Here is a 12,501-nt window from a genome sequence, read left to right as displayed (position 1 = left end):
TGCAGTGAGGACGACATGTTATTGTGTAGGGCACCTCCACCTGAGATGAACCAAAAACTTCTGGTCCTTCAACTCCGCCGATTTAAATCCGACCAAATTCTTTACATGGAGCGTTTTTTGGTAGAAGGTTAATGAACAACTTATCATCAGTAAAGACGGTCTTCAGTGCAAGGTACGATGCTGATGGGCGATCATGGACAAGCAGGAGGTTGCACGTGCATGCGCGTGCTTTTGGACCCGCCTTGAGAAGGTCATCGACGCCGAGGGCGGTCACATAGGATGAGAGATAGGTAAAAGGTGACCAATTGATGGGATGTTGCTAAAATAGTGCTTGGAGCTGTATTTTTAAATTCATGACCAAATAATCCCGTTTGATATTTATTCCCGATTATGCTGCCCCACCCTGTAGTCAAAGCATAAACCTTCTCCTACAAAGGGAAACAATCGATTTGCGCGCTACTCTGTTGATAGCAGTCTCTTGTCAGACCTTTTGAAAGTAGTTGGGTAGGCTGGCGCCGCCACTGCGTCAATAGCGTGACGAGTATCATTTGGTGGCCGCGACCCCCACACCCGACGTGTGGCGATGAATAGAGGTCAGTCAGTTGTTGACTGGAACAAAGGGGTGCTGATCGGGTGGGACGGCTGGCACGGATGCTGTTGATGAATAGCCCGTATCGATATTAAATCTGGTAGATGGAGGCCGCAGTGAAAGACTGAATTTCTCGGTATGTACTGACGTCAGTACGTCGTACGTCATTATTCTAAGTGTGGTGTGTTCCTCCTAATCTGTACTACGCAGTTAAGACAGTGCAAACTACGCAGTTCTGTCAACATGGCATGCAAGAGAAAGTTAATCACATGACCAGGCCAGTTGACAAACACTGGTGACAAAACATACTACGCTTCTCGGGCACATGTACTGGGTATTCCAGAGAACGTCTGAAGTGATGTCGCCATCACTGAGTGGTGTGGGCAGAGGCCGGCCCATATCATGATCGCCCAGCAATGCTACCGCTTAATATGTCAGTCAATTTAGGTGTTTGTTATTCGTACAACTATACACGATTTGCGTGCGATATAGGTATATGTTTTACTCAGCCATAGGTGATGACGCTTTCTACGTCGCCGTTTCAGGTGTAGCATCGCCGGCCAGTCTGTGTTTGAGGGCAAAACGGTTAAAGTTCGTATGGAGAAGCCGGCCACGGAGGTTGTGTTCATCGTGGAGGCCAAGCAGTGTAATGCCAACGCCACCCATGAGCGTAGCCTCAACTACATGGCCCGTTCGCTCAACATGAACCTGCGCAGAGAGGGATTCGCCACCACAAGGTAAGAGTTTATTGAAGGTTTACGGGCTCTTTGTTACAATTGGTTTGTGTGGCTGCTGTATTTTGGTTTTCGCTTGGTCTGGTAACTTTGTAGACGCGTTTTGTGAGTGCAATTCTCTTGCTTGTTTTTGACTAATGGTTTGGTTCGATTTGATTTTTCTCATTGAAGTGAGCTTCATGTGTGTATATTCGAATTTCGAATGGTACATACTTCGCTGCATAGCGATTAGCTTTCTCTTACCAGCGAGATTATTTGATCGTTCATGACTTGCTGATTTTGGTAGCGAAATAGCATTTCACTCGATCTAAACCAATGTCCTGTTCGGTAGCATTCGTTGTTGATATCACCACAACATGATCTCATGGAAGGCTTCTCTTCACGGAACAAATTACTGTCAAGTGCTGTGGGCAGACATGCATTCCTTAGGAGGGTCCCGTGGATTTTTCCGCTGTTCCTCGAACTCCCATGTCATGTCTGCCTCTCTCCGAGTAAGTGCCCGTGTTTATTGTGATGTGCACTGCAAGCTGTCGCTGGCCACTCGCTCATGTTCACATGAGCTGTGACAGCGCGGAGCCGCTCAAACACCGGCTGGGCGTCGGCAGTTAGTGCTCTGTGTCATGGTCAACTAGCACTGGCTTATCAGCCTGATGGGGTTACATAATGACCGCAAAACAAACAAACCCCTGACCGCGGCGACGAACTGAGAATAGCCTCTGGTCTCGTAGTAGTACACACAGTCTGTGTGCATAGTGGCATGTCGACTCAGGTTGGTACCAGAGGCCGCCACTCGGCTCAGTTTGTTACCACGACATTCGCGACGGCCATGCTTCCACAAATAATCACCGGAGGGGGGATATGCTCTCTGTTTGAAAACTGCGCTTGTCGAACGCAGTTGTACTTGGAATATTTTGTTAGTTAATGGGGCTTCACTCCCACTGCGTCAGAGAGATTAATGAGCACATCTTAAGTTCTCGTGAATTATCGGCTATGTGTATGCTTAAGTGCAGTGCTCGTTCTTTGTATTTATGATGCCGCTGTGGCCAGGGTGTATCGTTCAACTAAGAGCAATGGCGCAGATATACGCTGCAATATTTCTCTATGATCATTTTCACAATCAAACTTATGGGAATTCCTTTAGCAGAAATGGCTTTCTCAATGTGTGGGCTTAGCTCAGACGGATGTTGGCTAGATCTCATTCCCGATTTGAGCTTTCGTCGTACGATTGTTCGATTTTTGCTAACGCCGCAGTAGAGTCATGATATGGACCCTGGGAAATTTCCACCCATTTGTGGGAATGGATGGCCAAACTGGGTCACAGCTTGGTAGACAAATGACCCGGCAATATGGCTTTGTTGTCATGATAAAGCTGACCAGTCCGTCGTCGTCATTATTGTCACTAATTTGCTCCTAACTTTGCTACATTTACGACTGACTGGCTGTGGCTGGCCTTATAATTGCCAGCGTCAAGTATTGTAATTTGATATTCGTTAGCATTTTTCAACATCTATGAGTGTGTTTGGCGACCCGATCGATGCGCAACATCTGCCTCGATACGTTCTGTGCATGTGATAGACCGATGACGGGTACAAATCGTGACCATGCTCGCCAGGCCTGTCATCAGTTATGCGATCCTTCCGCTCCAGAGGCGCGACTGATTGACTGTGATTGTGACTGAGTGTTGCGACTGATTGTGACTGACCAACAGGTTCGCTGTGATTGCTTTCGGCGGCTCCGGCGTTCTGAATGAGCCGCGTGTTATGACCGTCGACGGACACATTTTCAACTCGGCAAAGAAGGTGCCGGAGGCATTTGATCAGATCAAGCCCGGTAAGTATCGTTGAAATTTACTAAGTCTGTGTGCTCGAACATCTGGCCATTTTTAGGTGATTTTATCAGGTAGTTCACCCCAAGCTACAAGTCGAAATGTGCCTTGCCTACTGAACACTCGGGCTCAGCAGTCACCACTGTTCAACAGTGCTCATCCGTAATCTGAGATAGTTACAAAACAGCTGTCTTCATATGTGTGGTTGTGTTTGTAAGTACCCATTGATGATCAAGCGTATCCTAAATCCTACCTATTGCCAGGCTCTGCCCATTTGGAGAGCATTGTGTGATGTGTCACTTATCTTTGGTCATGAACAAGCTGTGTCCATTGGTCGATGGCTTTTAGCTTGCGTTCTCTTGGTCAAGATCTCCCTCGATCGAGCACCTGATACTACACCGGAACTGATGACCGGTCAGTCAGGTGTAAAATCGCTTCGACTGGTCACGTGGCCCGGAAACTGGTGTAATCGACACTGTAATTGATCGTATCCTACGCTCACACTGGGGATTTCCGCTGGTGTGGTGCGCAGTTGCGGGCTAAAGCCTAAATCTGCCGTCGTGATCTGACTTCAAACACCGGGCCGGGCCGGATCCGTGAATCCCCTAGGATCGGTGCAATTCGTTTCGCTGTTGAGCTGGGACAAAGACCGTCGTAACGTAACGCAGAGGAAGATACTCTCATGCATAATCGTAGACAGCTTGACTCGACAAAGACTCCTCGTACTTAGATACGGAGTATGAAGTACTGAAGCGATGCAGTGTGCCTTCCAAATCACAGCTGGATCATGGCTGCAGGCTGTTTCCAGTTCTACCTTGATCTACACCTTTTTAGGTGCAATTTCGAAAAGTTGAAAGTCAAACTCAAAAAGTTTACGTTCGAAATGCACGCGAACGTTTTGGGCTATAACTTTTTGAAATTGCGCCTGAAATTAAGGTGTAGAGCTACACCTACAGCTGAAGGTGTACAGCTGTACACCTACAGTACACCTACCTGAACAGCTCTGTTCAGCTGAGGAGCGGAAACCCTGCGCTGCACTTCCATTGCGACACGCAGTAAACGAAAGCGTTATGTTACACGCCTCCGCTGTATTGAACCTGGTCGGCCTAGCTCCGATGACAATGGGGGCGCCGGTAGCATCGGTTGGGCTCGGAAGCGGGCGGCTCGGATCACGACACTAATTGCCGTGGACATGCAGTCACGGAAGAGTACCAGCTGTGACTGGTTTATTCCAGGACCTAGAACCGTGTAGCGGTGGCTTGCAAACCTGTTGTCATAGTAATATGGAGATAATCATCGTGCAGTGATTCTATGCGTCTTAATTTCTAATTTTCGATAGCAAAAACTCTCAGGCCTGCACCTGATTTACAATGTCAAAGAAGTCGCAATGCAACAAGGCCGAAAATTGGAATCAAAATGCTAATAAGTGAACGAAAGATCTAAATGTATAGCTCTCATTCTTATTGTTTCCCAGTCTTATCCCTACGTTCCTCCCTTGCTCTGCAACCTCCTCCCTCATTTCTTCCCCACCCGCACAATAAGCATACACTCACTGAGCACTTCCGCCCTACCTCAGGCTCCGGCGGCCGGGACGTATTCGGCGCCCTCCGGCGCGCCGCCATGCTACCGTTCACCCCGGGTGTGTCACGCACGTTCATCCTGCTGCCCTGCTCGCCGTGCGAGGCCACCGAAATGAGCATCGACTACACGACGCTGGCCAACGCGTTCGCTGAGCAGCAGGTCACCCTGCACGTTGTAATGGATGGGGACATCAAGGTGTCCAAGCAGCAGAACCGGCTCGTTGGTGAGTGGCGAGGGGATGTGTCACGTGCCAGATCACGCTGTGGGAGCGTGGTGGGGCAGGGGTCGCGGTCACGCGGTCAAGAGGGGGTGGGAGTTATGAGGGGTGTTAATCAAGGGGTGAACGACAGGGAATGGACGGGGTCACGGGTAGATGGGTAGGTCTGGACCGTGTGTGCTTGTGATATATTGCAAGTGATGTTATAATCTAACGCTTGATGCAGATGGTGTCCTGTTTGTAATTAATGTGCTTTGTATGGTATCATGTTTTCCATCAGTTGCACCTCATTTAGTATCAATTATACTATTACTGAAATCGAAGCAATCTTCACGCATCCCTTATCATTTCAGTTATTTTTGTGTGGGATTCGGTGGTTGGGCAATACATCATTCGCTATTATCCAGTAATGTAAGCAGAACAGGATGTTATTCTACCAAGCCGCAGTGTTTTTGTTACATGAATGATGTTTCCAGCATTGGAAACGTATGTGTATAACTATGTGTATGATGTGTTTTAATACGATACCAAGATGCGTTTCTGAAGGTAATGTTTCCCTCCTAACCCAGGTATTGACAAAAGCAAGGCGTATACCATGAAGGATGCTAAGCGGCTGCGTGGTGACTCCGCCCTTCTGAAGCATGTGAAGAGGCCCAAATCGGAGCTGCGTTTGTGCGAGCCGCTGGCTATCGAGCAGACCAACGGTTAGTCCAGGGCTACTAGAAAATATTGCTCAACTGCTGGGTACGCGGCCATAGTTCCACGAGTACGTGAAGTCTACGCGAAGGGCTGTTTTCTGTAACGCTCAATAGCAATGACGTCATAAAATGAGCAAAGCCTTATCTACGTTTCTTTGTATGCGGTTATAATTGAATCATGTGTCTTGCTCAAACACATGGCTACATTTTCTGGGCATGCTAATGACCTATCTTTTTAATATGGGAAATTCCCGTACTGGGCGGCATCCCGGGGCCAACTCGACGGCAAAGTTATCAAGTAACAACGCCCGTCTGGAACTAGGACATGAGTGTTCCCCTCTTTCCACAATATTAGGTATGTTAGTGTTACACAATGGTTCATATATGCTGGGTTTGTCTGAATACTCTGGACAGACACCAAGCTGGACGTGGTAAGTTGTTATAACCAGGGCTGCGGAGTCGGAGTCGGAGTCGGAGTCGGAGTCGGTCGGAGTCGACAGTTGTGACCGGAGTCGGAGTCGGAGTCGGAGTCGATTTTAGAAACCCGAGCCGGAGTCGGAGTCGGAGTCACCGAAAATCTGTCGACTCCGCAGCCCTGCTAGGTCTGCGGAGTCGGAGTCGGGAGTTGGAGTCGATCGGAGTCGACAATTCTGCCCGGAGTCGGAGTCGGAGTCGGAACTGGTTTTTGAAAGCCGGAGTCGGAGTCGAAGTCGGAGTCGCCGAAAATCCATCGACTCCGCAGCCCTGGTTATAACACCCGTCCCTTCTCTCCCTGCCCCCAGGTGCCATCTTCTCATCGTCCAAGCTCAAGCCGCAGCCGAGGAAGGCTAAGCTGAAGCGCTTCCTGACTGTGTTCGGCCGCCGCGTAGCGCAGACGGCCCGACCGGAGGGCTGTCAGAGCTGCGAGTGCGCCACAGATGTGGAGGGCACAGTGCGACCCGTCTGCATGTCCTGCCGGTCGGACCTGCTACTGCCGCTTGACCCGGTCAGTGGGGAGGGTTGGAAACTGAATGTATGTACGTGAGAGTGTCTTTGCGTGCGTGTGTGTTTGAGTGTGCGCGTGTCTGTTAGGTACGTTTAATATTTAGCTGTAGCATGCTGTTAAATGGAGTTTGCGGTGGCATTATTGACCGATACCAACACTTATGTTACGTTAAACGGACCGAAGACAATGGGGCATTCGCCGACTGTTATAATATTACAACGATATTCCGAGCATCGAATGCAATTCACCTTTGTCCAGGCACAATTTAGGACAATTCTACGGAACTGCCGCCGGAGACATGCCCTGTAATCTCTCCCTTACTTCGAGCAGCGCTAACCAATCAAGAACTTCTCTTCCCCCGGGTGTTGTTCCCTTAATAACCTGTCCATCCCGACCCGTCCCGCTCCACCGGCACTGCTCAGCGGGTTGTCCAGCGAGTCTGACCGCCGGGAGGCACTAACGGGGCCGGTATTTCCGCCGTACGTCTGCTGGAGCCGCCCCGAACATGTCCGCCGGGCCCCCGAATGCTTCCAATGACGCACTTAGTGTGTCTGCTCCGCTGGGGCCGGCCCGGGGGGCTTGTCCTTGAAAATTGAGCCAGTCCGATCGGGTGGGGATGCAATGGTGCTGAGTCTTGAGAGGTACTCGCGTCAGGCGCCATGCTTGTTAATGTGAAAACTGTCGGCTGGCTGGCTTGCGGAACTAGTTTAAAGGGACCCTCCCACCTTCAAAAAAGTTTATGAATTGGCATGAAAGTGATGTCGCTCGGTTCAGAAAGAGCAAAAACGAATATCTACCAAATTTCATCGAAAAATATTCACCGGTTTTCAAGATATTAGACTTTTACTTTTGTTTACTTTTTGGGATCTCCGCTGTTCCTAGCGACTTTATTTGAAAGTGCGGCATTTGTTGCGCGCAAAGCAGCATATACCACCGCGTGCTGCAAAACGTTTTAGTCAAACATTTAACGGACGTTCGAAAGCCTGACGACGTCATAAGATTCCCGTAATGGTTAAGAGATAGGGACCACGCTGGTCCCACCCTGCAAGTAAAGGGAAGAAATTTCTTGAACACCAGGTCCCACCCTGCAAGTAAAGGGAAGAAATTTCTTGAACACCATAAACCTGCGGGGGTTGCGACCAGGATAAATGGTGGTTTCTGAGCCTGGCCGCAAACTTGGCTATCTCAACTCAAAACTAATGTTAAGGTGGGAGGGTCCCTTTAAATGCAAACAGCATGTGATCGCAATGCTCGCAGCTCCCAAGAATGTGACGTTCGCTCATTAGCGTCGGCAGAACGTCGTTTTGGGAAATGATCAGGGAACGATTTACCTCTGATAAATGTCAAAACGTAATTGCTTATAAACAAGATCCTATCGCTGGGCGGTCTTATCTTGTAACAGAAATGTGACACCCATTCTGAATATAAGATGACGTTTCACACAGTGGGTGGGTGTCTCTGTACCGGTTAAATCAACGAGCGACACCAGACGTCAATATCGGGTATTTGACACACACCCTTCAGTTGACCAGATGTCGAGCTGAGCAGCTGCCGACACGTTTGTTAGGAGTTCCCCAGGGATGGTGGGCTGCATACTGCCCACCAAAAGAGTGGGCTGCAAAAAGCCCACCCATCCGCGCAGTTCCAGGAATTCAACGCCAGTTCAGGTCCGCTCAGGTCATGTTTCCTCGAGCGCTATTAGTTTCCAGAACGCGAACAGAAGCGACAAATGTTCAATAAAATGCGTCGCACAGCATCGCATGCGTCGTTTCTGTATCGCCCCTCTATCTATGCTTTGGCTAGGGCAAACAGAGAGTCGCAGTGGAAAGCACTCGCCATGGCCCTGAGCCAACACGGAGCTGGACAACAATGGGGATACATTCGATTGGACGTCATGCCACTGCTACCTTTGGGTTTGTCTTTGTGAGTGTATGAGCATTGTCTCTGTGCATGGGTATGTGAATGCATTTATTTTAGAGTTGCAAAGTTTCCCCCAAAGGCTGCTACCGGCACCGCCCCGCCCCACAAAAATTTTCTGGGATACCGGCATGCTACCACGCCCCAAGCAAAAACACCACCAAATTACCGGCATACTAAAAAACCTGCATTGTTGATTCCAGCTTACCCCTACAAGAGATGCCACATTTTGACAATTTCAGTAGGTACCCATCCCACCCAGTAGCCACCCATTGTCCAACCACAACTACGAGCAGGCTGATTTTTACTCAGTTGGCCCTACAAATACCCACAATTTTGAAACCCAACTCCATCTATAACTGTTGAAATATAACCTGTAATCAAAGAGGTATTGCCTACAAAAAGCATTAAACTATCATCAAAAAGCAAGGACAAAAAGAACTTGAATTACTGAAATGTGTTTCTGAAGACTGGACAGTTAGCAGTAATCACATTTATATTTCACAGGTCACAGGTGTTCTATTATTCCACATTCTCCTAAAATGTTTCAGGCATCAACCAAATGTTCAAAATATAGATGACCACAACATAAAAACTACCTACCGATTCCAATTCGGCCATGTTCCTAACTGAGGAAGCGAGATCAACATCTGTTTTTTTCCTATTCGCCATGGCTTGCTGCTTCGTGAATAATATACGAATCATGTAAAAATATATGTTAATAACTCACTTGTCCTGAGAACAGTCACCAAATAATATGTATAAAAACGGTATGATGCCCCCATCGAATCTCACGATACTCTCCAAACACAAGGTTTCGAAACAGATGCGCCATAACAGTGGCTTTTAACCAGCTGATAAAACTGCTGCAAAAAAAAGTTTTTGGACTGCAACACACTGCCTTGTGAATGACTTTATAGATGTAAATGATCCAACGATATTTTTTTCTAATGAAATTAATATTTTGAGTGCAATTAACTACAAGAAAATTCATTTCCCCTCAGTAATTCAACCAAAAGGGCATATGAATAATTGTTACGTCATCATCTCACATCATTTCATTAGGGGAGAGAGGATCTTAAAAGTCAATCCTTGGTTCTCTAAGCTCTTATTATTTTGCACCACTTCAACTTTGTATTAATTTTGTCTGCGTATTGTGTTTTCTTGTAGAGATAAGGCAAACTGCCAGTTTCATTAATTTTCATTTCATTTTTGGGACCAAAGTCAGGCTCAGGGCTACCTAATACCTGCCTTTTCAGATGGATTTTCAGTTTCAACTTCTTTGTAGCGTATCTCAGACCACATCTCATGACTCAAGGCCAGTTTCCAAACAATGTGTTTTGTGGTGTTTTGATTCTGCCTTTTCCCCTATGAAATGTTGTCATGAACATTTATTTATTTTATTGTATTATACCTATTACCTACCATTAGACTTACTTATTGATCGTGCTTTTGCAACATGAATGTGTGTTCTTCCTTTTATAGACCACAGTAGGTTCTTGACAATTATAATTATAACCAAACCTGTGAAATGCTGAGGTCCATATGTACCCCTACCCTTAGCAATGTGTTTTCTACCACAAAATGTATTTTGCAGTGGCAAAGATTGCTGTTGTTACAATTTGATAACCTCTTAGTGTCCAAAGTTTGAATCGTATGCTAACAATTTTTTGTGAGTGCAAAACCAAAAATACCGGCATGCTACCGGCAAGACATGCCAGATACCACGAAAAAACCTGCGGTAGTGAAAAATTACCGGCATGCCGGTAGTGCGGTAGGGAAACTTTGCAACTCTAATTTATTTGCTATATTGATATTTTCATTTCTATCTGAAGACTGAATGTGTGCGTTTTTGTTCGCGCGCTGATCTAAGGTCGCAAATAGGTAATGTTATACTTATGTGCCATTCATTTTTTCTGAGCTCTTGTGGGAGGGTGTGCAAATTCCATACACGCCTCATGGCAACACCGTCACACATGGGTGTTACATAGCCTGTTTACCAGGCCGCGTGACCATCCATCCGCCGCGACAAATGAGGCTTCCTTCTCCATTAGCGGCGGACGCATGACGCTTAGGTCACGTGACAGTGTGGCAGCAACCGAAGCCACTCTTTCCATTAGCGGCCATACACTGGCTCTCATATCACGTGACCATGTGCGGCAGCAACTGAGCCTTCGTTTCCATTACCGCTTGTCTCCGACGTCCAGGTCATGTGACATCTGTAACCCAGGCAACTAAACCCTCCGTCTCCATTTGAGATTGTCATAACTCGTATGGACCGGTGACACGTGACCGACTGCAGTAACACTGGTCCAATCACTGATGGGATCACGTGGTCACCCCTCCTGACATTGACCTGGTGACTTACATGCGACCGGCCACAATATGCTCGCGGGGGTGACAGTGGCGAGCGGCCAGCATAGGCAGTCAGCGCTCCTCCTCTCTCCCCTCTTCTCCCTCTTTCTCACTCACTGACTCTGCCTGGCTCTCTTTCAGGATGACGATATCTTCATTGAGGAGTGAGGACGCCAATTCAGCACCGGTGGCTCCTTACTCAGCAACTAGAGACGATGCCGAGTCGTCTCCAGTTACTGACGGTCCAGCAGCAACCCGAGATCGGCGATACCAGCAGCACCGGCCGGTTGCTGGTGCTGGTAAAATGTACTCAGCGGTGCTGCCCCGGACTGGTGCGCGGTTTGGTTCTGTGCTGCCCAGTGCTGAGCGCTGTTGTAGGCAAAAGGCAGGACTCAGAACTTCTCATGGCATGTGACAAGTGACTGTAAAGCTGCCTTTTTGGTCCAAGCGCAGTAGCCAAAGTAAAAGGGGGGTGATGATTTCTAACCTTCGCCGGCCTCGGCTCGGGTACTCGCGAAACTCGGGGTTTGGTACGTAGTGGTGATCATAAGTGCCTTCTTTGTCTTCCGTTTCGGCAGCGCCCTGTACTCGATTTATGACGCGGTATTTGGTATGTTTCTATTGAAAATGTCACTTATTCTGTCGTTCTTGATGAAGTGTAGCGTAAGAGAACATCAGGAATGCATTTATTGTCGTAGTTAGTAATTTTGCGACGAGCATTGCATTTTCTTACTGGAAGATGCCGGTTTAAGATCTGTCTTAGCTAATTGTAACCTAATCATTGCTTTGCGTCATGTGCCATTTACAATAGTATATGCGAGTGAACGACATTTTTTATCGGTGGCACGATGTGTTGAATGTTGATGCATTCCACGTTCTACCGGAGCGCAATACAAATAACGGGAATTTCCAGCACGATGTGTTAGTGTTTGTGATCGAACAAGAAGCGCGACACGTTATTAAAATACCAAGACAGAATCAATCGCCATGTTTGGTTTTAACGGTTTAGCCAGGCGGATAATGCTATACGAAAACGAAGAGCCCAAATTAGAGAAGTCGAAGCGCGTGCTCCCAGCCCATCGTAAAAAGTTTGTAGGGTTAAACTGAAATAATTTTTTAACTCCAGTCTTTCCTGACATACAATGCGGAACAAATTTGTTCCTGATCAAAATACTGGTTCTTGTACATTCGCTGTTCACCACGTTGCATAATATGCACGTGTGTCAGAAACACAATATGGAAATAATAAGTACCACCGGTATCAAAAGGGACGACTAACGCCAGACACATCAAACTCGGCGAGCGAGTATACGCCCGTTCGATGAGCTGCCGGGCAGGGTAGACTGTGCCGCACGACAAGGGTGCTATGCGGTACAGCCTACCTGCAGGCTGCCGCCCGTTCGCCCATGCTTCACGCAAAATGAGATAACGTGTGTGGCTAAAAACGACTTGACTATATTTTTATTAGTGGGGTAGCTGATTCATGAGGATTGCGGTATGAAGGACGCCGGTAATTACTCTGGCAATCACCAGGACTGTCATTCCGTGGGAGTGATCGGCTGCTCGTGTCTCGGGCCGTCGGACTTCTCTCTATCTTCCA

General features: G+C 47.7%; 1 protein-coding gene across 3 annotated transcripts in view; it reads left to right on the top strand.

Moving 5' to 3' along the window:
• Window positions 1–11,813, top strand: part of LOC122382611 — a 77,392-nt gene extending 65,579 nt beyond the window's left edge. For all 3 annotated transcript variants that reach the window (XM_043368168.1, XM_043368170.1, XM_043368169.1), the window contains 6 exons: window positions 1,135–1,326; window positions 3,032–3,153; window positions 4,725–4,952; window positions 5,516–5,650; window positions 6,427–6,629; window positions 11,043–11,813. In XM_043368168.1, the coding sequence (XP_043224103.1) occupies window positions 1,135–1,326; window positions 3,032–3,153; window positions 4,725–4,952; window positions 5,516–5,650; window positions 6,427–6,629; window positions 11,043–11,069 (907 nt within the window). In that variant the 3' untranslated portion in view covers window positions 11,070–11,813. The remainder of the gene's footprint in view (window positions 1–1,134; window positions 1,327–3,031; window positions 3,154–4,724; window positions 4,953–5,515; window positions 5,651–6,426; window positions 6,630–11,042) is intronic.
• The last annotated feature ends 688 nt before the right edge of the window (window positions 11,814–12,501 follow it).

Source organism: Amphibalanus amphitrite, unplaced genomic scaffold, assembly GCF_019059575.1.
Source record: "Amphibalanus amphitrite isolate SeventyFive unplaced genomic scaffold, NRLGWU_Aamphi_draft 000143F_arrow, whole genome shotgun sequence".
In the NCBI taxonomy this organism is placed as follows: domain Eukaryota; kingdom Metazoa; phylum Arthropoda; class Thecostraca; order Balanomorpha; family Balanidae; genus Amphibalanus; species Amphibalanus amphitrite.
Note: the sequence above shows the minus strand (reverse complement) of the source record. Positions and strands in the feature narration are given on the sequence as shown.